Consider the following 27,200-nt stretch of genomic DNA (forward strand, 5'->3'; position numbering starts at 1 on the left):
TCATGTAGAGACAATGAATGCATATTTAAATATAAATTCCTACATGGCAAAATTAAATAAACCTGCATATAGACTGTCTGGGTACATATTATTTAACTTTGACCATATGACATGACACTTCTTAGATTTTAGGGAAAGCAGCTAAAATTTAGAATAGAGGACAAATATATGTGTGTCTGTAGAATTCAAATGGTTAAACATGTCAGTGTGAAGCTGTGTTTCAGCCAGTAAATAAAACAACCATTACATTAGGTGATGTAAGTGAACATGAGTCCTGCGTAAATAGCGCTTGTCCTGTGGGTTTAGAGTAGGTCGGGGTGTGGTCCAGTGGTCAGGGAAATGGCCGGATGACCTGAACTGTGCTGAGTCATGTCCCAGGTGAGGGATAGAGCTGCCTCCACTGGGCTCCGGGACGTGCACTTAACCTGCAGTAATTACTGGAAACAACACTGAGAACATGGCAACATGGAAGTCGTGGAAGTGGCTCGAAGATTTCAAATTACTCAGAGCCTCTCGAGGCACGCTGCGGGGAAGCCTGCCAGGATTGTAATGTGGATGCTCGAGCTGGTTTCTTAACATCCTCTGGATTTATCAGGCAGGAGCAAAGCACTCTGAAACAAAGGAGGGAAATAAGATTAGTCGCACTTTATTTTACAGTATACTACTAAGATGTAGCAAGCCATACTTTGCATCAAATTAGAAAAAATACTAGAATTAATACCCCCTTTATTAGACAGTAATTATACCCTTAATTAGACTTTATTTGAGACTAATTAGAGACACATTACAACAGAACTGTACTGTAAACTAAAGTGAAATCATATCTACTGCTACTTTAACACAGGGTCAGGTTGGGTCAGATGTGGCCCAAATGAGCTGACTTATTTTTTTTTTATTAATCAATTTATATTTATCATATTAAATGTGAAAACCTAAACATTTGTCTCCACAGTGATGTGTCAACTGAGTGTAAGACTGAGCTCTCACAAACAGTTTGTGCCCCCCTGTGGTTAGCCCAAGCCCCCTGATTAGATTTATGCTGCAGCTGACACCACTTAAATGTTTAAAAACAATATGTGAACCAGATTTATTATAATACTGTGGGCAGATACTGTGATTTGATCAGAGAAGTAGGCACTGGTCTTGGCTACTCTGCTAATTGTATGGGACCAGCCCAAGAAGGTGTCTCAAGCAGCAGAAATGTGATTTCACTTTAGTTTACAGTACAGTGTTAATGTTATTATAGTTTTTGTCAAATGTGATACAGTACATTACAGATTGTCATCATTCATGTACTGTAAAATAAAGTATTACCCAACCATTAGTGGTAATCACTTAAAATAAACACTTGTATGCGTAAATTGACCTCACAAAGTGAAGACACAGAATGGTCAACATTGATTGGGGTAACAGTGAAAGGGAGGAGGGGAGGAGTAAACCAGAGAGCAAAAAGTGAGAAAACAGGAGGTAGCATAGTAGAAAAAATAGGTTAAATGAAAAAAAGAGGACAGGATGAGTGGAGAAAAGAGGAAAAGGGCCAAAGAGAGAGAAAGAGAGAAGGACCCTGCGAATGAGACCCAAATGGCTGCTAAAAATCATTAATCTTGTGGGGATCTGTGTCAGCGAACGGCGGCGACACAAAGAGCTCTCGGAGCAGCACGGAGAGCAGCTCAGTGACCCGAACCCAATTGGCTGAGAAAGGCCCACCAGGCTTTAATAGACTTTTGCTGATCCGACACTTGTTTGCTAGGAGCCACAAAGAGGCGATTGCAGGGGCTGACAGGGGCCTGCAGGCCCAGGGGCTCCCCTCCTGGCCCATGATAAATGACCCAGGGTGGGCAGGGCCAGCGAGGGCCAGGGCCAGAGGAGAGGGGTGAGAGAGCCGAGAGGCAAGGAGGTCACCCAGCAAGGGAGGGAGGGTGGACAGAGGAGGAGAGAGGAAGAATAAAAGAAGAGGATACGGAAGAGTGGAGAGTAGAGATGTTTGATTAAAGCGAGCGTCTTCTGATTTGTGGTGAATGACAACAGGTCCAGAGATTATGATGGCATGCAGGGACAGTGTTGGATAGGAGCATCCTGATCATCCTGAGGAGGAAACACGAGGAGAGAAAAAAAACAGCTGGGGTGAAAGGAGAGAAAAATAAAAGAGAGGAGAGTAGAGCTGTAACTAAACATTATTTTTATTTAATTAATCTGCCAATCATTTCATGATTAATCAATTAATGGTTTAGTCTATAAAATGTTTTCAAAACATGTGAACCAAGCTCATCACAATTTCTCAGACCCCAAAGTGATGTCTTAAAATTTATTGACATATTTTACTTTTTTGTGCAAAAAACAAAGACTTTAAAGGAGTAATATATAACACCCAAGTGTTCAAAATTGAGTACTACAGTCAAATACCAAGTTGTAGCCATAGACGGTTTATTTAATAGGTTGAAACCCAATTTAATTTATGATCTACCCCTCCTCCCCAGGCTCGAAGCTTGGGCAGGATGCCTGCAGGTTGCAGGGACACTGAATTTACATGAGCACAAGAAAAGCACAACATTGTAATAGGACAACGACAAGTGACAATGAGTCATACACTGTACCTTGATCAACTGTTTGTATCTGTCAGCTGTCTCTCAGTGTAAAGTCATCCTGAAAACAAAAGCCCACTGCTCTGACAATATACACTCTGGAGTTTAGTGGTTCACTGTCTCACTACCTGCCAAACCCCATTAACATATTGTTCAATTTAACCTTTTTAAACTGCTACTCCTTCAAAAGGATCATTAATGACTTTTTTTATGACTCATAGACAGACCCTAACTAATTTGGTGAACAATCTGTATTAATTTCAACTCTATGCAAAGGGAATAATGTGAAATGAGCAAACAAAAACAGAAGTTCTGTAGTGTTGTTGTTAGTATGACTCCTTCATCTCTGATGACATATCAGGGTCATTTTATAATTTAGTACAGAAAATATATTACATATTTCTCTGTAATCAGCTAAATTTTAACATTTTGGCTTGAAAAATGAAACAATTATCAAAATATTTGGCAGCTCATTTTGTTCGACTGACTGATTAGTTAATTATAATTTATTTATATGAATCCTCTGGGAAGAGGGAGAACCCTCATTTACAATGGCACCAAGGTACAGACATGCAATAAGAAAACACACAATTAAAATCATTAAGAAAGCTTGTGAATTGGTAAAAGTGCAGAAATTGGCAGCAAGACAAAAAATAAATAAATAAAAAAACACAATAGCAAAAGTAGCAGACATTAATTATTAGCAATTCTCCTCTAGAACTGCAGCTAATCATTATAGTTTGAGAGGAGAGGAGAGGAGAGGAGAGGAGAGGAGAGGAGAGGAGAGGAGAGGAGAGGAGAGGAGAGGAGAGGAGAGGAGAGGAGAGGAGGACTCTGAGGCAGAAACATGTCAGAAGAAAAAATGCTGGTTCGCCCGCTGCAGCAGCCACCCACTTCCAGATCAATCATGCCCACACACTCATACACTGGCATAAAAGTGACCTCGGGGTCAGCTACCTAGTGATGCACACTGGTGAACAGTTAGGAAACATGCCTTTAACAAACTCTTAGCAAAAACATTTATTCCTTACACACTTGACAGGAAAATAAATAGTCTTCTAAGTTATTACACAGAGCTATTCGGGACCAGTTAAAAGCTTTTCTTTACTCTCCGCTTAATAACACACTAGTGCTGTTGTATATACTGCACTATGGATGATGCATATTTTCCAGAATATTATATGAAGTGGAAATTTAATAAAAGCCAGAGATGTGGCCTGACAGCTCCATGTGCAGATAATTAGAGAAGGCCATGAAAGGATGCTCCTCAGCACTGACAAGTTAATGCCAGACAGAGTCTCACAGAGACAACTGAGTCTGTGCAAGAAAAAAGCTAGAAAAAGACCATTTGATGCATGAAGTTTTTGTACATTGTTGTTCACGAGAAACAGGTGTTCCTCGTGAGTAGAAATTAACACAATTATGTCCTCAGTACATCACAAGAATTTAGATACTTGACGTTTCTGTAGAATTACAGTAGCCTGTTATTGGCTGAGAGGATACAGATGTAAATTGTGGTTATGACCAGAGAATACGGGCTTTAATTATGTTCTACCAGCACTCTGATATTTGGTTCTTGTGGTGTCGCCTACATTCTGTGGTCACACAGCCCCAGTTTATGATAAGACCCAATGTTATGCATGAGCCTCAGCAAAGAGCCAACTGGATGGAAGCCAAACTATTGTACATAGCATTGCAATTTACATTAATGAAATGACCACAGCAAAAGGCAGATTTATTGTTCTTTTTCTGCTGGGATTAAGCCAGTACAGTGCGTACTGACATTTATTTGTTGTTATATTTACAACATGTCAATCAGAGACATCTAATCTCAGAAAAGGCCTACAATTATACCTTGGCCTCGCCATCATATTTTTATACCCTCTCTGCCTCTGAAAAAGAGACTAAAAAAGAACAGAAGTTGGAGCTGTCTGCATGAGGTTAGTGCCAAAAAAAGGCTGCATGTCACTGATGATACACATCAAACTATTAGCTATGAGTAAATGCGCCACCAGAGGCGCCCTGTCACAAGAAATAAGCTCTAATTTTCCCTGCAAACACAACTACCTTCTTCTCAGCGGGTAACTGGTGAAAGTGAAGCTGCTGTCTGTGATAACACTGAAGAATTATGACTGTCAAAGGTAGGCCTGTGCACCAACAAGACAGCACGTAGAAGGATCCTTTTTAAAAGATAAACAATTTGTAATTCACTGTTAAATCGATACTTTTTCATATTAATGAGGTTGCCAGAATTTGCACTTATCTCACCTCTTGTTTTTTCCTGAAAAAACAAAAAACAAAAAACATCGTCAGTCAATTATCCTCCTGATGGGGATGTTAGCTTTCTCCAGAGGCTGGCCTCTGCCTGTTTACACAGACGACACGTCTTAATAATACATGTTTTCACAGAGATAATCGATCAGTCTGGAGTAAACAAGAATGCCTGAGTAACTTCACGTTGTAAAAACGGAAGATGTTAGATTAGTGATGCACGTTAGCCACTGTGCGTTTAATCAAACTGAGATTTTAGAAACAAATGGCTTTATCAGTTTTCTTAATGGGATTATGATTAATTTATGTCAAAGACACAGTGAGATAATTCCGGGAGACACCTGTTTACACACTGGGGAAACTGATCATAGAGTTGCACGGATAAAATGTATTTTTAATTAGTTGTAGCTATACATTTTAAGTAAAGAATTGAACTTGAATCAGTGGTAAACTACGGTATTCTTCGACATATTTCGGAAGTTTCTTTCTATAAAATCACAAAAACACAACATAAATCGGCAGCTGTGAGAGAAAGGTTCAACATTTAAATTTAAATTTACATTTGCATATATTAATTCTCCATGTGAAAGCTCAGTTATAACACTTTTCAAAACCTCTAGTCACTGTAAAGAAAGCGGTTACACGCGTAAAACTTTTGCACGGTGAAGCCGGGGCTGTGCGTATCTGCGCGTCTCTTTTCTCCCTCCTTCGTCAAAGCTCATGAAAGCAGCACTTCCGAAAGCACCGTCTCTCCATCTCCATCCCTCACTCCTCCTGTCAGGGGCCTTCCAGCTCGGCTACCGTCCGTTTTGTCCTGCAACATTTCCAGGAATAGTCGGGGGGACCGTTAAAGTTAATCATTACGCACGCCAAAAAAAACGACCGAATAAAACCAACTGTTTACCTCAGAGTGGGACAAACAGCCTGATTTTTTTTAAAGTATTCCTCATAGCCACTGCATCCTCCCATACAGACAAAGTTTGAGTTCCCTTAGATCCAAGCCGGTGTTGGCAGCAAACCCCGGCCTCCGGACAGCAGATCCACATGCATGGATAGGTCCTGGAGCAGAGTAGAAATCCATATTTGAGAGTGGGAATCATGTCTGGTCCTATAGACGCTCCATGGGCCTCCTGTGTGAGAGCAGCGGGCCTGTTGCAGGTGTGAGATGTGAGCTGTGGGAAGCTCTGCAGCCACTGCAGCCTCCATGCCTCAACTGTTAAATGTAACATTTTAAAGGTGATTTTATTTCTGTTATTCATTCCTAAAATCCGTAGGATGGGACTCTCATTAGGGGCGAATAAGCAAGCATCAACACTTTTTTTCGCTGTCCATAAGCACACGGATCACTTAATAGATCATTAACCACCGATATGCTGCTGACATGGACGCTTTTTTACATCTCGTCTCTCCATTACAGCCCGTTATTACCGAAGGGGGAGAGCCGCCGGCAGGCCTGCCTGGATCTATTAGACGGTGGACTCGGGCTATATTAGAGAGCATTACAACCTAATGGGGCTGCCGGCGGGTCGGCCTCGCTCACTGGGAGGAGGCTTTAGAGCTGCTCGGCTCGGTACGGCACGACGCGCTCCGGGCGCTTTTTGAAGTTGGAGATGAGAAGTGAGAAGCTCGCCTGCTTCTTTCCACAGGTTCAGGGAATTTAAAAAAAAAAGAGAATGTCAGACACATAAACGCTACCTGCTTAACTACCTGTTTTTGATTGTGCGTTAAGAAGAAATTGGCTTGAATGTGTATTTGAGTGTATCAGGATGAAATGATAACCAGGCGCTCTGAAGCTGAAAAAGAAAGAGTAGTGAGTGTCTAAATGGGCTTTAGATGTGAGACAGGGTCAGGATAAATGACCGGTGTCTGTTGATTTCTGCTAAATATCACATGAGGATTTAAAACAATCCAGAGCCGCTTGGAAGTGCAATTTAATGAGCCTTGAATCAAAATAGACAATTATTATGATGTGGTTTGGTGTAAAATGTTGAGGCATGCGCATAAAATTGTATAAAATGTCTATTTTACACGATAATAATAATAATAATAATAATAATAATAATAATAATAATAATAATAATAATAGGTAAGTGATTACCATAAATCATTCTGCCGTTCTTCAAAGTTTCTGTCTCTTCCTCATTAATGCGTCATGAAAATGTTGATATTCTGTGTGACTGTTTTCTAATTTCATATAATTTAGCTTTATTTTTTTTAATAGTTGTATTTATCATTTCAGGTCAGACTTGTAGCTGTAATTAAAAAATATTCTTAAACTACCCAAACAGCTGAATAAATTGAATTGCATTTTTTAAAAATAATGTTTAACGATGATGATTTATGATGTGTTGTATTCAGAGTTCATCACTGCTGTGCGACTCACACTGATTAAGAATTTAACCCAAACAAATAAGCCCTTCATTATCGGCTCTCATCTTTGGCAGCCTCCTCTCACATCCAGCCTGATCAATACGCGCTGGTCGCGGCTGTACTCAACCGTGGATATGAGGTGGAAACGAAATGATAATCCAATCGATCCTTGAAAATTGACTCATTTACAAGCGCTTTCTTTTTGCAGGGAAGCGAGACATTTGCTCACGCTACTTCTTTTTTTGGCAGGCAATTAAAATACAGATAAAAATCAACGACACACACACACACTCACATGCTGGAGGATCTCATCCTATTTTGGCCAAACTACCTGTTACAGTGTCAGAGAGATGATTAAACATGTGACACTGGGTGTTTGCGAGGCTCAAATGACAGAGATTAATTGTTGTCAGTCATAATTGCAGGATGTGACCTTTTAAAACGAGCAATTAGTGCGGAGATAAAAATCCGAGCAGCAAAATAAAAGGAAATCTATACGAGCAGCATCGCAGCATGCGGCTCCATGCGCCTGTTCCCGTGCTGTCCACACAGGGGCAGCCTTGAGCCTGTTTTCTGCTCCATCCCCCTGATGCTGCTGCTGGCCGCCCGGTGTAAAACAAACTGTCCGAGCCGAAGAGAGGAGCCTGATGTGGGAATCTGAGAGTAATAACAGGCTCTGAACAAAGTCAACTTTACTTTAACCAGGAAAAATACACTTAATAGCCCATAATGAGTATAACACGGGTTACATAAACACACACATCAGTGCTGCGGTCGTATCACAGCAAAATTATTTAAAAAATCTATTAAGTTCAGCAGTAAGGTCACCAAGTAGTCTCTATTAAGGATCACAGATATATAAGTTATACTAAGAATTGTTTAGAGGTTTGATATGATTCCCCATTGTGGGTAATATTATAGTCTAAACCTCAAAATGTTGCTGTAAGACGAGTGTGTTCGTGACTGCATCATTAATAACAGCAGAATAACACAATTTATTTAGGCTATTTGAAGCCGCTGCCGAGGTAGAAACCACTTTTCCTGGAATCCATACAAATAAACATTACATCATAATGGGAAGCAATTAAAAATCTAAAGAAAGGGGAGATAAAACAACATTAAAAAACTACAAAAAAAAAAACTAAATAACAACGAAATAAACACCAATAAAAAAATACTAGTAACGATAATAAGAATTCCTTCCAAACAAGTCCCTAAATTGTATCTAAAAATAGTCAGAAAAACATTTGATACTGCTCAAAAGAAAAAGCAGTTCCACAAAGAGAGTATTCAGTCAGTGAGAAAATAACAGTGAAGTGTCCTTGTTTGCCAGAAAGGTCAACATTCAACTTTTCGACATTGTTAAAATGGTCACCTCGACCTTTAACTGTTAAAAAAATACAGCAACAGGCAATTATGATTCAATTTTATGTAAACTCGTGAAAGCACTGCAGCATATGTCTACTGGGTGTAAAAACTCATTTAATTAGTCAAATAACTCGATTTAATCGACTATTATTGATTCATTAAGTGGTGAGAGTAAGGGAACAGCGTGCACTGTCTTTCAAATAGTTCCAAGTGTTTTTTTGGAAACAACTGGAACAACTGTTAGGCTTCTCAGTTGTCCATCCTTCAGTTCAGTTCAATTCAGTTCAATAACAGTATTGCCATTTGAACGACAGTTGATAAATGTGTTTCCTGTGTGCTCCACGCAAGAAAAACATAACATAATCAAATAAAACGATTTAATAATGCATATTTTCTTATTTTTTAAGTTTTCTAATGGAGTTTCTTGCCATAAAAGCGCTATCAGATGATTTTTCACTTGGCTTTAACTCACTCACATTACTCTCACTGAGAAACGTAGCTCTCCTTAAACAGAGGACCAGAAGCGGTGCGTTTCACCGGAGAGTGTCCATGAAGTGAAGGCATTTCTCCTCCACTTTTCCTCCCACCTTCTGCTTTTAGGGAAGTCGGTCAGCTGACTGTAGCTGTCAAGACTGTATTGTGCGCCCTCCTCCTCCTCCTTCTCTTCCTCTATTTGAGCGCTTGAGTCCCGCTCCCATTGGAGAGCGGAGCGCTCGGGATCCAGCCTTTCGGCTCGACGTCACGGCGCGCTATAAGGATAAAGCGCTGCTGGCTCCGAGCGCAGTCTGCTGGATACCAGAGTGGGAGAGAGAGGAGAGAGAGGCGAGCCTTTAAATCTCTGCGGTGCAGAGCTGGAAAAGCTGCTTCTCAGCGAAATTCAGACGCTCTATTTACTCTGCTTCTTATTCGCTCCTGTTATTTTCCTGGAGAAAAAAGGGACTTACAACCAAGAAACGAGGACTGGTGCCCGTCTCAGCGAACAAACTTGGTATTTCTTTTAATATTATTTATGCTGATTTTTGTTTTGGTGCGCGAGCACACTTCTACTGAAGGGACTGAGGTTTTTACTTTTGCACTGAGACGCATTTTTCTCTACCTCCTGCCTGCCTGTTCTCTCTGCCAGATTATCCCAGCAGAAGTAGGCTATATGACGCAAACCGTGTGCAGAGCATTAGTCTGAAACTTTTCCTCCACTACTTTTTTTTCCCCTTTTTTTCCACCAATCACACGGTGTTTCATGCTACAGCAAGTCAGCGCTCAGCAGCGGTGGAGGAGCCAAAAGAACTATTGCATGAAACAAGAAAGGAAAGAAGAGACGCTGATTAATAAGTCAGTTTTTGCGACGCTTGCGAGCACCTTCGCGTATCTGCAAAAGAGTCGCGACAGCAACATGAGCACAGAGCTGAGCATGGGCCCGGAGCTACCCAGCAGCCCTCTGGCTCTGGAATATGTCAACGATTTTGACCTGATGAAGTTTGACGTGAAGAAGGAAGGCCTGGCCGGGCTTGAGCGCAACGGGGTGCGCCAGTGCAACCGTCTCCAGCCGCAGGGCTCCGTGTCCTCCACCCCCATCAGCACACCGTGCAGCTCGGTGCCCTCCTCACCCAGCTTCAGCCCCACAGAGCAGAAGAGCCACCTGGAGGAGCTCTACTGGATGCCCAACAGCGGTTACCACCAGCAGATAGACCCGCAGACGCTCAGCCTGACCCCGGAGGACGCGGTGGAGGCCCTGATCGGAGCCACAGCTCACGGCCACCCTCCACCCCCGCACGTCCAGCAGCAGCTGCAGCAGCAGGGCGCCTTCGAGGGCTACAGGGGCCCGCACCACCACCACAGCCACCATGGCCACGGCCAACAGCACCATCACCCATATGCGGGGGGCATCCCTCACCACGCCGAGGACCTGTCCGGGCACCCAGGCGCACACCCACACAGCCAGCACCACCACCACCACAGCCAGGACCCCGACAGCCCGTCCCCGGTGTCCCCAGAGTCCCACCAGCCGCTCCATCACCACCGCCACCATCACCACCACCACGCACACGGCCACCTGAGCCAATCGGCGGCGCACCACGGTTCCGGGGGCGGCCTGAACGTGGAGGACCGCTTCTCTGACGACCAGCTGGTGTCCATGTCGGTGCGGGAGCTCAACAGACACCTACGGGGCTTCACCAAGGACGAAGTCATCCGCCTGAAGCAGAAGAGGAGGACCCTGAAGAACCGGGGGTACGCGCAGTCCTGCAGGTTCAAGCGGGTGCAGCAGAAACACGTGCTGGAGAACGAGAAGACGCAGCTGATCAACCAGGTGGAGCAGCTGAAGGCGGAGATCAGCCGGCTGGCGAGGGAGAGGGACGCCTACAAACTCAAGTGCGAGAAACTGACGGGCTCGGGGGCCAATAACGGGTTCCGTGAGGCCGGCTCGACCAGTGACAACCCTTCATCACCAGAGTTCTTCATGTGAGTTGTCAAACAAACTCTCCCCTCCACCACCAACCACCCCACCACCTTTCCTTTCTCCACAAATGACTGACTGGCTGATGATAATAATCCACACCTCCTCCCATACTGTTTATGATTATACTAATAACGGTTAATAACAATTATATTCATATTAGAAGAATAATCCATCGAATAGTATCCTCATATATACTCACCTCTCCATCCACGTGTCAACTGAGATACAAAGAGCAATGTAGAGAGTCCGATCAGTCGCAGCATCTTTGTAGATTAGTTGCTTATGTAGTGAAGAGACTTTTGTCTTTCTTCTTCAAAGAAGAAGAGGAGGATCGGCTGATGAACTTTTTCTTTTTTTTTTTTTCTTTTTTTTTGTTTTTCCTTTTTGAGGCTTTTTGAAATAATCTGTAAAGTAGTGTGGGGGATGGATGGCGTCGAGGTCTTGTAATTTTGTTCTCCCAAAAACAAGCAGGCCTGGCCTCACATTCATCCAAGTGTAAGCTGAGGAAAATCTCCAAAAAGCAAAGACTCCACTTTATGCAAAATTTAAACTTCTGTCTGTCTACTAACCCGTCACCCGGGAGGGAGGGGAGGGAGGGAAAGGGGGGACATTTTATGCAACATCTCAACATTGATTTATTGCCTGCTTGGTTATATTCGAATATATATTGAAAACAAAAAATCTGCATTAAATATTAATCCTGCATGCTGGACATGTACGGTAATAATTTCTATTTTGTACTTTCATCTTCTCGTGTATATTAATAAGAGCATGTTGTTGATCTGCGCTTCTCCATAGTTTTTTGTGGGGGGTTTTAGAGAAATGCAGCGGGGACAGAACAGCAGGACTGCCGGTGCAGTAGTATTATCATATGGTGTGGGGGTTTTTTTTGTTTGTTTGTTTGTTTGTTTTTTGGGGGGGCTTGTAAATATTATGCAACCGCAAAACTGCACAACAAGATTGAGGAGGCTGGTTTGAACTTCTTTCTTTCTTTGTGTTGTGTTTTCATTTATTTTGTACGATTATTTTTTGTTGTTGTTATCATTTGGGGGTATTGATTGATTGATTGAGAGACAGAGAGAGGAGGAGTGCATTTTTTCAGTTGCATTTAAATACAAACAAAACTTTGTGTCAAGTGCACTTTTTTGGATATGATGATTTGAACGTTTTCATTTTGAAATTTGTGCACACCTCCCTCCAGGAAGACATACTATGATACTATACTGTAATATTTAGGCCTGAGTGCAAAGTTTAAGAGTAATATTTGGACACGTGTTCTGAGAGAAACGTGGCCACAATATTATTGGACCCAGATTGCACACAAGAGGCTATTGCGCACCAAGTTTTGATGTTTAACACACACAAAGTGAGTTAATGCTCTCTGTCTTTTTTAATTCAAAGTGGCTTTTAATTCAGAAAAGTGTTGTTCTGCCTTTATATTAACTCTAAACAAAAGCTCATGCTCTCATTCCGATTGGCAGCCACCTGTAGCACATTATCACTGGGCCTGATATTAGTGATTTATATTTTTTAACAGTATTTAGAACAAAAGTGCAACTTGTCAGGGGTTTTATGTAGAGTTAATATTTAGATAACGCGAGCAATTTAATAGAAATTTTGATCACTAATGCTCTATGTTTTCCTGATTTTTTTTCCTGCCGGTCAGTAAAAAAGGGGACTCAGGTTGTGCAAATTCTCAAAATGAAAACAAATGTGTATGTTATGTAATACGTTTGTTTTTTGTGTCTGTTTTATTATTATTTGATGATTCTGGTTCTGCTGGCCAGATGCATAGTTAAAAAGTTTTTATTTTAATGATTTAAATTAACAAACTGTCAGATCATATCGAATAAGCATGGTGCTTGCATTTGAAACTATTGTTGAAAAGTCATGCATTTAACAATCTTTTTTTTTTTTTTTTTTTTTTTTTTTTGGTTTGTTACTGATTCAACTGTGTTGAAATCGAACTGAAACTGCAGCAGCGGGTTGTTGTTTTGTTTTCACCTATTACCATGTACGTACTTTGCGATGATGGGGGATCAATTTTCAATCCTGTTTATATGAATAATAGTTAAAAAACACTTAAATTTGAACTGTTCCATTCAGGCTGGTTTCTGTTTTGTCTTATTTTTTGGTTGTTTTTGGAAGAAATTGTTTCCTATTTTGCTTATTAAAGTCATTGAAATGGCAAGAATTACTTCTCAGACTTTTTTTCTGCCGCCATAGGGAAAAAAAAACTTGCATGAGTCATATTAACATAAAACCAGTAATTAATAATACCACACACGCTTAAGTCACGGTAGCGCCTTAACACACTCAAAAAGAAAATGTTTTCATAGTTGAAGAGCAGAATTTTGCGCAGAGCTTTCGGAAAAATATTTTAGCTTTTCAGGACTTATTTACACCAACCTTTAAATTGCACTTCATGTGTCCTTTGCCTTTATTTTTTTATTTTCAGACTTAAGAATGATGTGGAAACTTTGGATCAAAGCCCACACTGGCCTGCTGTGATTAGATCACCGGGTCTGGCCGTTTATGTGGCGCTGCAGGGAGATTCCTATACAAGCTGCTGGCCTCTGCTGGCATGCTGACTTCTGCAGAAACCCCGCCGCGTAAAAGGAGATCTTTGACCTTGCAACATACCAGAAACGAGATGAAAACCTCAGATTTACATTAAGTGGTAAAGCATTTTTAAGGTATTCGGCGTGCATGTGTTTGAATACACTTAAAGGCTCAATCTGACGGGTTGTTGTACAATTAGAGTCTTAAAAAGTCGCGCAACGCGCTGCGCCAGACCTCAGCTTCAAAATAATCCCTTGTGCGCGCCTGCGGGTGTGATATTTTTATGGTTAACATTAATGGAATTTATGATTGCCATGTGTCAACACACTTGCAATATATTAGAAGTCTGCAGGCCCGATCCCTCTAAATCTTCGCTGCATACGAATATGAGCACAAAATATTACATTTTAGGAGTAAAAATACAAAAATATCAACAATGTGTCGTTCTTCAATCTGTATATCCGGATAGTGTGACAATAAAAGCAGTGAAAAAGAAGTGGAAGAAGAAGGGAGTAAGTGTTGATCTGGTCCCGGGCTAGAGTTTCTGGTGTCAGAACATTATCTGCCCCGTGTCTGCACATTCTCAAGGACAAAACCGCTAGGCAGGGAATCAACCAATGAGACCCAAGGAAGGCGAGTCTAGTTTACATTCTCCCTCCTCTCCCTCTCTGGACATGCAGCCGCAGCCTGGGGGCAGGAGTGCAGCTGGGGTGAACCAGCACAGAGACAGAGGCCTATATTTACAGTGACGATAAAATCACAAAAACAACTGTTTTTAGGTGTCTATAGGGGATCCTTTTCACCTTCTTCTTCTGCAGATTTTATATAGAAGCTGCTGTGTGAGTGGGTCAGACACACATACAGAAGAGGAAAACAGGCTTTGTGTGTGTTATGTACAGTATCATATGGTGTATTATGACTCCAGAACTCAACACACATGTTGACGCTCAGCTGGACTCACAAGAAAAGAAAGAGCAAGAGCCTGACAGCAAAGGTGTAGATATTTCCAACACATGCATTTGTCCCCCGTAAACCATGAAAGTATTTATTTTGACGAACCACTTCCTTGAGAGCTTTACTGCATTCTATTCCATTATATTTTGAATTGTAACCTGTGTTTTCCTTGACTTAAAGCTAGTTATTTTAACTGGTTATAAAATAGTCTCAATTTAATATGGCTTTGTATGACCTATGTAAGTTAAGGTGCCCATCAGCAAGAAGATTATTTCTAAATAGCTATTCTTAATGCCTGCCAGTGAGTTGGATTCCATGTGACATTACATGAAACAAGCCTGTGTTTACATTTTCATGGGCAAAGTTATAGTTTTTTTTTTAAAAAAAAAGCAGGAGAATATTTTTATTTAGGGAACTTTTAATATTTGACGCTATATATTGTGATTATAACTGTGAAAGCACTGCCACTTTTGTCCACAGGCGCCTCTAAAATCAACAAAATATGAATTTTCCTTGTAGTAGGTTTGAACCATGGCATTTCCACTATAAATTAGTGCAAAAAAAATCACCAGTGTGTTTGACACTCCTGGGAGAGGACATCCACTTAATATGACCCCCCTCCAATGTTGAAACAAAGGCGACGCCCTTGGTTGACAGAAATCAAACACATAACTAAACAGTCATTTCTGTCATATGAATAAAAGCTGTCTGACTGTGCGCTGTTTCACAAAAGAGGCTCAAAGTCTATTTACACCTCCTGGATGACAAATCTCTAAAAGCATTCAACTAATATTAGACCGTTTGTGAAAAGTGAATCCTAATAATGTATTGGTAATCTGGTTTATAAATCAAAACACTACGATGCATTGTGTAATGTTTTGTTGCATTATTGCTGATTGCGTCATCCCTGATTTGCGTGCACAATTCAAACACTGCAGAGAGGACAGCCTGAAGGCAACTTTTTCACAGATTTTCACCTACAGGAACCTTTTTTTTTTTTCAATTTTGTGTAGAATATCATGTTTTAGTTGAGAACCAATGATGTGTAGTACTTCAGAGAAATGGATAGTGGGGGAAAAAAGGGGAAAGAAAAAGTAGGGAAGAAAAAGACAGAGGAGGAAAGCATCAGGCTCTGCTCAGCGGAAGAGCCAAGGACACAGTGACCAGGCGTACTGTAATGATTTTAGTCTCCGATCACACATTCACGCCCCCCCACAGAGATCCTATCTGCATTCAGCCCGCTCTGCCAGCCTCCACCTCCAGATCCTTGTATCAGCAGCAGCAGCAGCAGCAGCAGCAGTGAGGAGCCCCCAACCCCTGGCCAGCTTCTGTTCATCGCTCTGGACCCCACAATGTTTTTTCAGGAGTCAGCTACAGCAGGCCAGCGGCTTTTAGAAACTCTCCAAGCGTTAGTCTGAGCCCTGCTGCAGGTATTTCACAGCCTGGTTTTCAGCTAGTTCTATACATTGAGACCTGAAACACCATGAACTCATTTGCATCTCGCATAATTAGTAAGAGTGTGTGTTTGCTAATTTTACTGTATTTACTCCATTCTCAGGGCCACATATGGTTATTTTAATTACCAGCAGCTTCTGTGTGGTTTGAACTCCGTCTGTGTTATCATGTTGATTTAATTACATTTAGATAAAATTCCATTTCAGTATATTACAAACACACACCCTTAAACTGAGATACACACACACAGGCAGTCCAGCCCACTGCCACACCAGCAGTCCATTGACTTTCATTGGAAGTGACTTCCCTGCTACTCTAAATCACAATGATTTCCCAGGGAATTAAAGCAGGCTTTTCCCGAGGGACACACACACACACACACACACTTGAGAACATTAACCAGTTACTGAGAGGGGTTTTTCAGAGCGTGTATGTGTGTGTGTGTGTGTGTTGGTGTTCACCTACCAGTGTGAACACAATAAGAATAAGGGATGAAAGTAATATGTTGTTCTAATTACTCTTTGTCTATTTTGTGTTTTATTTTATACTGACGAGTGTAATCAGACAAACTGCTTATGTTTTCCAACTATTCATCTTCTCTCATTGGTGTGTGTGTGTGTGTGCATGTGTTTCAGACTGGTTGTTGGAACCTCACAGTTTTCAGTGCACTGGACCAGAGTCAATGGCAATCAATCTTCACCATCTTCTTCTCCTCCTCCTCATCTCGTCTCTCCATCCTTCTCTTCATCTCCTCTCCTCCAATCTCCAGCCGAGCCCGGCCCCGTCTGTCTGCAGTTCAGATCAAGACGGCATCACTGTGTCTGTTATTTATCTTCTGCTTGTTACACTCCAGACACACACACACACACACACACACACACACACACACATACACACAAACACACCCAAATACACACAAAAGATGCACACTCTTAAATAACTGCACACAAATAATCACATCACATATTTGACTAACAAAACACAGATTGAAACAAAAAAAACAGTCAGAATTTTTTTTTTTGCAATACATGGCTATTACATGTTGCCATACATGCAGACATACACATACAAACTAAGGCTGTCACGATATCAGATTTTCACTGCACGATTATCTCAGCCAAAAGAATTCATGATAAAGATATTATTATGATATCTATAGAAAATTCTGAAAAACAAATCCATAATGCTATTCATTCTAATTCACCTTTAACTTTGTTTATTGTGGTTTCTGTCTCTCTTTTGGCAAATGAAGTACACTCAGAATATGAGTGTAAAGAGGTGGAGAGAGTCTGGAACCACAACTGTACAAAAGTGTACAAAAAGTGCAGTCACACTCAGTGGATAATGAAAAGGAGTTTGTGTGGCGTCTTGTGAGAGGCAGAGAAAGCAGTTGTTGTTAATACTGGTATATCACAACAACCCTAATACAAACAAAACCATACACTGACCTGATACTTAAATTAGTAAGTTTGTGGTCAAATATTTACTTTTGCATGCTACATTCTGATGTAGGAAATCATAAGTGACAGAAAACATGATTTTTCATAAATGCATGCCTGTCCAATGCTCAACAGGAGCTCTACATCAGGGGTTGTAGAGTTATTGTTGCCCCTCCCTCCTGCCTGTGACACAATGTCAAAAATATAATATAATCTGACCCACAGAATTATTTTATTTAATTATTTTTTCATACCAATTTAAACATCCCCCTCAACTGAATACAACTGAAATAATTATATCTCCAGGAAAGAATGGCTTGTTCCACAATATTTCTCCATCTGCAAAGACAGTGGATTAGCAAGATATCAGGTGACATTTAGGATCAGTTACATGACAAAGTTTTCACGGCATACTCTGAGCATTGTCGGTTTCGTCTGTGCCTTCGTCAAATGCCACAACTAGCTAATTTCATCAGGGGTATTAATGGCCAATTCGAAGTGACAGAAGAGTTGCTGAGTTTGTCTCCAATGTATGGCTAACTAATATATTTAAAAATATATAGGAACTTCTGTTTGCATTTTTTGCAGCATGACATATGTTAGTAACGGAAACAAAAAAGTACATTTTCAGAAATATTTCACTTTTTCACTTGAATGTTGAGGTTGACCCCCTATGAGAAGACAATACTATCAGTGACCCCAACTCAACTGTATGAGTGTGAGACCCCTGATCTACAACTAACTTTTTATAACTCTATGCCCATGTTATACTATAATTACATCAACATTAATGGTAATATCTCAAATGGCTTCTTTGCCGCATGGCTGCAGCCGCTGCTTTCTGCTGACCTCGTTCACCGCAGCCTCTCTTTGTGATGAATTCGTACCTTCATGGTCACAACCAGTCAATGGTCTGTATGATGGATACCTATGGCCATGGCCGCAGTGAGTCGATGAAAGTGACCCATGTGTACATCTCTGCTTCCGGGATGTGAAACCCAATTCCGGGTGGGATTGATCCATGTCTGGCCGCTGCAGGGATAAGGCCACGGGGAGAAGATAAGAGCAGACACCGAGCGGTCAATGATACGTTTGAACCATCAACCTCTAATGCAAACAGGACGCTATAATGCCCACCCCCCTGCAGATTTTTAAAGGTGCACGGACCGCTTTCTGTTGTTTAAGCACTGCGGACTTTCACTGAAAATCAGCGGTGGAGGAAACATTCATATCTTCTATTCAGAGCAGCAATGCCTCAAAATAAATGTACTCAATTACAATAAAAGTCCTGCATTCAGCAGCTGAAGAAGTATTCAGATCTGATATTTAAATACCACAATGTAGAAATACTCTACAACTAAAAGTCCTGCATTTAAAACCTAATTTAAACAAAAGTATGTAAGTATTGGCATCATAGTATACTTATATAAAAGTATCCGTACGACTGCTTTAAAATACTCTGATACAAGTAGGAAGTCCTGCATTCAAAACCCTACTAGTAAAAAATTCATCAACCAGTGAAAGTACACAAGCACTAGTATCATAATATACTTAAAGTATTACAAATAAAAGTTTTGTTTTGCAGAAAATGAACATGTCAGAATGATTATAATTAGTGATGTATCAATCCATAAGCATCCCTAATAGTTGCGCTAATAAAAGCATGTAATATACTGCTGGATAGCGTCATCCATAACAATATATCATAATTTATTATCTGATTTATATTTTGTATGAATAATCTAAATCTGCAAGATAACTAGTAACTACTGTCATCAAATAAGTCATTTAAACAGTATAATATCGTCTTCTAAAATGCAGTGGAGTAGAGGTATAAAGTAACATAAAATGGAAATACTCAAGTAAATCTTTGTAAGTATTTCAAAATCCACTTACTTTCCGCCATGGCCTCCACTGACAATGTCATTATTAAGTATGACTTAAAGTAAAGTACTCATAATTCAGAAAAATGGCCTCTGTGAGTGTTATACTATTATATATTAAATTATTAGATTATTACTGATGTATTAATATGTGAGCAGCATTTTACTGTTGGTCAAAGTGGAGGTAATTTTAACCCTCCCCAATACTATTGAGTAGTTCAACTTATAACAGTGCATCATATTGCACAAACTTTTATATGTTATGTAAAATATGTAAAGTAACAATAGCTGTCAAAAGGCACAAGAATAAAAAATGCAACATTTGTCTTTAAAATGTAGTGGAGTATAAATTGTATTATATTTATTAATTAGCGTCAAATGGAAACACTCAAGTAAAGTACAAGTACTTCAAATTCACACTGAAGTACAGAACTTCAGTAAATGTAATGAGTTATATTCGACCAATGATGAAAATATTACAGATGTGCTCGAATATTAAGTCTGTAGCAACATGGCGGTTCAACATGGCGGTTCAACATGGCAGCCTCCATAGAAGAGGAGCTGTGCTCTCTGTAGATATTAATGACTCGTTCTAAGGTCATGAAAACACAACAATTCTAATTTTCAGGTGGTTATACACTAATGAAAACATACTTTTTAATACTATATTCAATTTCTGCCATACTCTGCTCATAAATCTTACACACTGGACTTTTAACAGACTAAACCATGAAAAAAAATAATCAAATAGTCAAATTAATTCCACGTGTCTATAAAAATTATTTTCTATTCATCAGTACACTATAGATGTAAAATCATACCAGTCAATTAACGCTACCGAGTACCTGGACGGCCGTGCCTGAGCGCTGTCAGTGTGCTGTATCATCTCCAGCCTGTGTACTGCGCTCTGGCCTGTTGTCGCCCTAAGATGTGAAGTAAATAATTGAATGGATCCATTAATAAATAAAGTGCAGGGGGGAGAGAAGAAGAGGAGGGAGGGAGAGGAGAGATGGGAGAGACAGGTCACTCATCTTTACAATCACTGTGCAGGGAGTGGCATGACTGCAAACACGCCGCCACTTCTCTCCCTCGCTGTGCGCTCTCTGTTTCTCCCTCGGAGGTGTCTGGACATAATAAGCATTAGCCATAGTGAACTCTGACTCTGAGCTCGGAGCAGGATGTGGCATTTCAACACATTTCCTCTCTGATCCACCGGGACAAGGCTACTTCCTGTAAAACAGGTGGAGGGAGGTAACGCAGAGCTACCACCGCAGAGCTGCGCCAAGTCTACCTTCGACCAAGCCAAACTGTTTTCCAGTAGGCTTCGGTAGATTCCAACCAGTGGGTGTTATTCCTATATGCTACAGCCTGCTATTTCATATAAAAACCTGCCCAGGGAGCCGTAACTGGAAAAGCGAATATGAAGTTGTGGTTTTGAACCATATAGAATTTTATGACGATTCATTATCAGCTATTGAAAAGCTGCAGAAGCTTGCTGAAAATGTATGTTTCCTGTTACAGTAGGTGCCTTTCTGGCCAATAATAATTATATGCCAGCTTTATCTTCCCCCTAAGAAAACCAACTTTGCTGCGGACTTTAGTCAGAGGTGGCAAGTAACAAGATACAAATGCTTTGTTAGTGTACTCAAGTAGTTTTCAGGTAGCTGTACTTTATTTAACTATTTTTTTTTAAACCTTTTAGTTTTACTCCCTACTTCTTAACAGAAATATCTGTACTCTCTGCTCCTTATATTTTGAAAACAGGCATGATACTTAAGCTTAATGCATTTAGGGGAAATTATTGATTGTTTTTTTTTTTTTTTTTTTGCATCATTGCACGCCATCTTCCCAACCTCAAGACTGATTTTAACCCAAATGGATGGGACAAGAACACATAGAAAAGACAACTTCTCATTGTATCCATCAGAGCATATCACAAACTATAGATCTGACTAGAAGAGGTCACTTAGTAGAGTGCAGATCCCTGCCAGGCAACAGATGGTGAAACACCTACTGCAATGCTACCACAACTGTCAGATGCAACCAGCAAAGATTTGTTCAGTTCTGCCAGCATTAACATGACCTACAGATGTGTTGACCCGAGCTGAAACAAGAGCTCAAACTGAAGCAGTTGTTGATCACTTGCAGAAACAGAGCAGAGCAAAACAGAGCAGTCAAAAAGATAGAATTACTGCCTCACAGTTGTATGACTCCACCCAGCAGTCAAGTTACAATTTATATCAATGTCAGTCCAGACTTGTGTGTTGTATGCAGTTAAGACTATGAAGGAATTTAACATGGCACTTACCTCTAAATTAACCTGCAACTTTTAAGGAAATTAATAAAAGATATGTAGTGTATTTTTTATTTTTTATTTTTTATTTTTGGCATAATGGAAGTCATCACCATATTGACACGAATGATTCCAGTGAATTATTTCCAGCGAGATTCCTGCTGTTTTCACTGAAAGACTATTTTTACAGATGAGTACAGAGGAGCTGAGCATTATGATGTCACAGTGAAGTTGAAGACTTGAAAAAAACAGCATGCACATCCAAAGGTGATGAGTACTGGACCAAGAACACAGAACAAAACAGAAGTATAAAATTAAGTCAGCACACCACAAACTGCTCCTCATAGTGTTTTTAACAGTATCACCATGTGTGACGTTTTGGGCCTGATGAAGGGCTGAGACCTGAAATGTCACACATGGTGATATTTTTAAAAGGAGCAGTTTCTGTTGCACAGACTTAATTTTATACTTTGGTCACAGTGAAATTGACCTTTGACCTTTTGGATATAATTTTGTCATAATTAGTGCATGAATTTTCGAGTTATGGCCAAAAATGTGTTTAGTGAGGTCACTGTGACCTTTGAGCACAAAAATCAGTTCATCCTTGAGACCAGCTGGATGCTTGTACCAAGTCTGAAGAAATACCCTCCAAGCGTTCCTCAGATATTGCCTTCACAAGAATGGAGGACACATGAAATCGCAGTGAGCTTTTACCACCAAAGTTTTATCAGTTCATCCTTGAGTCCAAGTGGTCATTTGTGTCAAGTTTGAAGACAATCCCTCCAGGCATTCTTGAGATATTGTGTTCGCAAGAATGGGGTGACCAGGAAACATAATGCCTGTGGCCACGGCTGTCGACAGCGTGGAGCCACAGAAATTAGGCCAATCAGTCCAGCAGTCTGCAAGATAAGCTGCGGACAAGCTTCAGGCCTGTTGATCACGCATGCACGCAAGCAATTGCATATTAAGATGAAACTATGAAAATGACATAAAAGACGTAACATCACAAAAACGATGCAATATGTAACAAGACCAAACAGACAGGAGGGAAACTTGACAACAGAGAAAATGTGACATTCAGTTAGGTTTGTGCAGAAACAGTGCTTCAGAGAACTCCTTTTTACTTTCTGAGTACATTTCAGTGCCTGTACTTTTTCACTTGCACTTGAGTAAAGAAATTGAACCAGTAATTCTACTTTTTTTACACAAGTATCTATACTTCTACTTGAGAAGGAATGGTTTTTTTTGCCATCTCTGACTTTAGTGTTTATTTCTGCCTACATTTGTCTGTCGTTGGGGAAACAATCAGAAAATGCAATTGTGGGTGAGAAACACCAGGGTTTGAATCCAAGTTCTACGGACCAAAAAATAAAGCAGCCCTCAACTCACATTACTGCTCTTACACTCCCAGAAAGTATTAGTTTTTTCTCTCTACTGATTCTACACTAATGCTCACTCATTGCTGTCTTTCTGTCTCATCCATTCACCCCATTTTCACGTTTGCTCTCTTGCTTTCCCCTTGTTTTCTCTTTCTCCAGGCCTTCTTTTTTATTTTACAGCCTGATCTCTATTTAGATTTCCTCGTTTGGAGTTGCCACAACGCTCCCCGCTGCCAACATCTGTAAGTGGTTTGGAGTCAAGAGACACTATGGAAAAACATCAAAAAATAAAAAGAGCAGAACGGCGCTCTACTACTACCAGGGTTAGATAGAACAGAGGCTGTGAAAAGGATACAAACGGCACTACGATCACAGGCACACGACGGGCTCTGTCTGACTGAACGTATGAGGCTGGCGGTGGCGATAACTGTCTGAATCAGGGAGAGACATTCATATTTTGTCAGAGATGGAAAAAGTACACACATTTTGGACTCAAGCAGAAGTACAGAATCCTTTGCAAAAAAAAAAAAAAGACTGGTTAATTACTGATTCAACTTCTTCTTTTACGTCTTTTTTGTCTTTTTACATTTATTATGTTGTTTTTTTGTCCTGTTGTGCCTTTATTTTTCTTATGTCAATTTTTGTTACATCTGTTCTGCTTGATATGTACTGATGTTGAAATCAGTTTTGATATTAGGAAGAAGGCACGCAATAACGCAGAGTTAAACTCAGGTAAAACTGAAAAAGTACATGCTCTGAATTGCTCCCAAAGTGTAAGAGTAAAAAGTAGCCCCCTGAAGGACATTGCCGCCTGTTTCTGGGCAAACCTTTGCTTTCACCTTTTCTCTGCGGTCGAGCCGTTGCCGTCCTCATTGTGTTACATATTTTTCATTTTGTTACATCTTTGACTTCGTTTTAGTGTTGTCATGTCTTTTTAATCTTTAGTTTTTCATCTGGTTACGTCTTTTTTGTCGTACGTCTTTTTTGTTGTTTTCTGTCCTGCTATGCCTTTTTTTAAGTCTGGTTATATTCTTTTTTGTCTTGTTAAATCTTTTATGTAATTTTTCATCTAGGTACGTCATCTTTGTCTTGTTATGTCTTTTTTTTATCTTCTATGTTGTGTTTTATGTCTCATTTTTTATGTCTATTCTTCCCCTTGCATATATTTTACATTTGTTTTTGTCTTGTTATGTCTTTTTCGTCTTGTTGTGTTGGTTTTGTTTTGTTATGTCTTTTGTGTTGTTTTTCATCCAGGTAAGTCTTTTTTGTCTTGTTATGTCCTTTTTATGTCTTATGTCATTTTTATCTTGTTATGTCTGTTGTGGTTGATATTCACTGAACGATCACCAGCACCAAGAAATCATCTTTCCTGTGTGTTGTTTTCCCATTCATTTAGGTTGAAATATCAGGTGTGATGAAAAAGTAAGAATAATCAATAATTCCACTCAGGTCTGTTTTGAAAATATACAGAGTAGAAAGCACGGATATTTGTGATCAAATGCAGGGAGTAAAAGTAAAAAGTTCTCAGAAAAATAAATCCTCAAGGAGAGTACAGATATCTGAAAACATAACTGCACGTACTGTACTGCACCTTAGATGGGTGGGGGTTGTGTGTGGAGTTCTTGGGACCCCACAGTTTGGGGTTTTAGTGTGGATTGACCTCAATCACGTGTCAGGTTTTAGCCAGATTGGACTTAAGCTGCAGCACTTTTAAAGAGATTATGTTATTGTAACAGATTAGGGGAAGTAGATACATTGAAGGGAGCTAATGAGGGGTTTCTCCCCTCCCCAGCTGCCAGCCTAATTCAGTGCTCACTGTCCTGTTGATAATACACACTACAATAGTATTACTGTGGCATTAGAGGCTTTACAGTGTTGTGGCAGTGAGAGCCACTCTGTTGACAGTGTGGTGGAGGTTCAGATGGTTGTGTATTGCGTTTACTGTACCATTTAGTGTGAGCATGTGGCTGCTCTTTATATACACATGTGTAAAGGGGGAGAGAGTTTGTGTGTACAGTAGGGTCTCATTAGGTAATGAGGATGATTACGCTGCATTAGGTGGTGGAGAGGAGAGGCAACAGCCACAGGGTGGGAGGGGAGAAGAGAACATGTGTCTGTGATTTGCGGCATAAGCACATACCATTTAATTGACACAAGTACTCTCTGTCTCCTGATTGGTGCAGAGCTGTCCTCTGCATGTCTGCTTGGCCCTCTCTGTCCTTGACTCGCAGGGCAGAGAGACAGATGTGGTGTGAAGGGGGCGGAGTAGGGGAATACAGAGAGTGTGGAAAGGTACTGGACTGAAAGTCGGCTGCAGTTCGAGGTGGAGAGTGGAATATTGGACGTGTGTTAAAGTGTTTTGTAGGTCAGTCTGTCGCTGCCATGTAAAGCAGAAGAAGATGGAAAGGTTTTGTCTGGGAGTCCCCATGACAGAATGTTAAGTAATGCTGTATGCCTCATCTAAAACAGTGGTTCTCATCCTGGGGGTCGCGACATAAATTCTGGAGGTCACCAGAGGGTTGTGGAGAATAAAATAAAAGAATATGTTGTGGCAAGCAGCATGGAATGAGAGCCAGGAAGCAGCTCTCAGCGATGTTAGTCAGACATTCAACTTAAGGGAAAAGCACTAGAAAATGTGCAAAATAGAGCTAGCCTCAAGAAATTTAACAGTAACCTCACTAGGGCTGTGACAGTATGGATTTTCTCTTAAAGTGGTGACAAAGCAACACATTCCCACTGAATGGCGGTGTACTGTGACTGCCTTAATAATTAGATTTTATGGGACTTTATTGAAGTGTACTTGTCATAAGCGTAGCGTAACTCCTTTAAGGAATAGGGCAGTGTGCAAGTGAGGTAGAGCGAGCAAGCAGCAGGCTAGTGACGGCGCTGCTCATAATGGAGCAGAAAATTAAACTTAAGAGTAAGTTGTCAATCTGGCAGTAAATGTACAGTGCAAATTACAGTGTGTCAATTAATATATGTCACAGCTTCTCAATAAAAGTTTCACCTGTTTTTTCCCCAGCTTTTAGAAGAGGGAAGGAGGTTACCCCCAAAGTAAGCTAAGCAGGAAAGGCTGACAAGAAGTGAATGCTAAAGCTGTTGTACCTTTGCAATGTTAGCTCAACTGCATCCCTTTCAGAGTCTCTGTAATCAAGTCTTGAACTGCTGTGTCTTTTTGGAGACATAAATCCATCATGACAACAACATTCAGTGTCTTCTGTGATTAATTATCCATTTTAACAGCTTAAAAAACAGTTGTTGTCGTTGTTGTTGTTGTTGTTACCATGTTATTAGCCACCCACTGGCAATCCCAAGATGCTTTGAGTTGATTCTGTCAACCAATCAGAGGCTGTCCTCCTTACTTGTATGTGACAGCGCTGATCTTAAGGTGCGTTAATAGATCGATGCGCTGATCTCAACATGAGATCAGTGCAAAATAAAATGTGCGGTGATGGCAGTAATGAGCTCAACCTTACAGTAGGCATCACATGACCACAGAATTGTGGAAATGTGGTTATCATCACAGCCCTACAAGTCACTAATGGTTAAAACTTTAATTTCTGTTACTTTTGGATTACCTCAATAACAAATATGGTTAAATTGTTTAGCTTAATATGTTTTATGTTTGTTGTTAAGTTTATTAATTGTTTTTCCAGCTATTCCGTAATGAATTGGCAGCTGTAAGATTAGCTGGTTTTACTGAGACCACAGTAGTGCTGTGAGTCTGTTTGCATGGTAGTATATCATTCTTTATTTTAAAATGTTCTTTAAAATTGTAATCCTGCTAAATAATCCCCATTTTTAATAATGTAGTAAATGTAATTGTAATCTGATTACATCTTTTTTTTCCGTAACTGTAATGCAATACAGTAACAGCATTTTTTTTTCTTTTTTTGTACTATGATTATGTGATCCCGTTACATGTAATCCGTTACTCTCAAAGCCTGGATATAATGTGAGTTTGGTAGCTTTCAAGTGGTACACAGTAATTCCTGAACAGGCTCAGGCAGACAGGGTGGCGGGGGGTCACTAACACCAACCTGACTTTTCTGGAGGGTCACGACTCAAAAAGGTTGAAAATCAAAGGAGCAGTGGAGAAACTACAAGAGCATCGCCAAACACGGATGTGTGAAGACAGGCTTCCCTTTAGCTGCCCTCTCTATTCCCCTTCTATAAGTAGGCAGGTATT

At 40.5% G+C, this 27,200-nt stretch overlaps 1 protein-coding gene and 1 pseudogene across 1 annotated transcript; one reads left to right on the forward strand and one right to left on the reverse strand.

Annotated features, from left to right (window-relative positions):
• Positions 1-1,670: 1,670 nt before the first annotated feature.
• Positions 1,671-27,200, reverse strand: part of LOC146325120 (uncharacterized) — a 29,312-nt pseudogene continuing 3,782 nt past the window's right edge.
• Positions 9,358-13,240, forward strand: mafba (MAF bZIP transcription factor Ba). The gene has a single exon (XM_084720946.1). It carries the CDS (start codon positions 9,829-9,831, stop codon positions 11,050-11,052), a length of 1,224 nt encoding a protein of 407 aa, XP_084577072.1. The 5' UTR covers positions 9,358-9,828; the 3' UTR covers positions 11,053-13,240.

Source organism: Lutjanus erythropterus, chromosome 6 (genome assembly GCF_056507025.1).
Source record: "Lutjanus erythropterus isolate fLutEry1 chromosome 6, fLutEry1.hap2, whole genome shotgun sequence".
NCBI lineage: Eukaryota > Metazoa > Chordata > Actinopteri > Lutjaniformes > Lutjanidae > Lutjanus > Lutjanus erythropterus.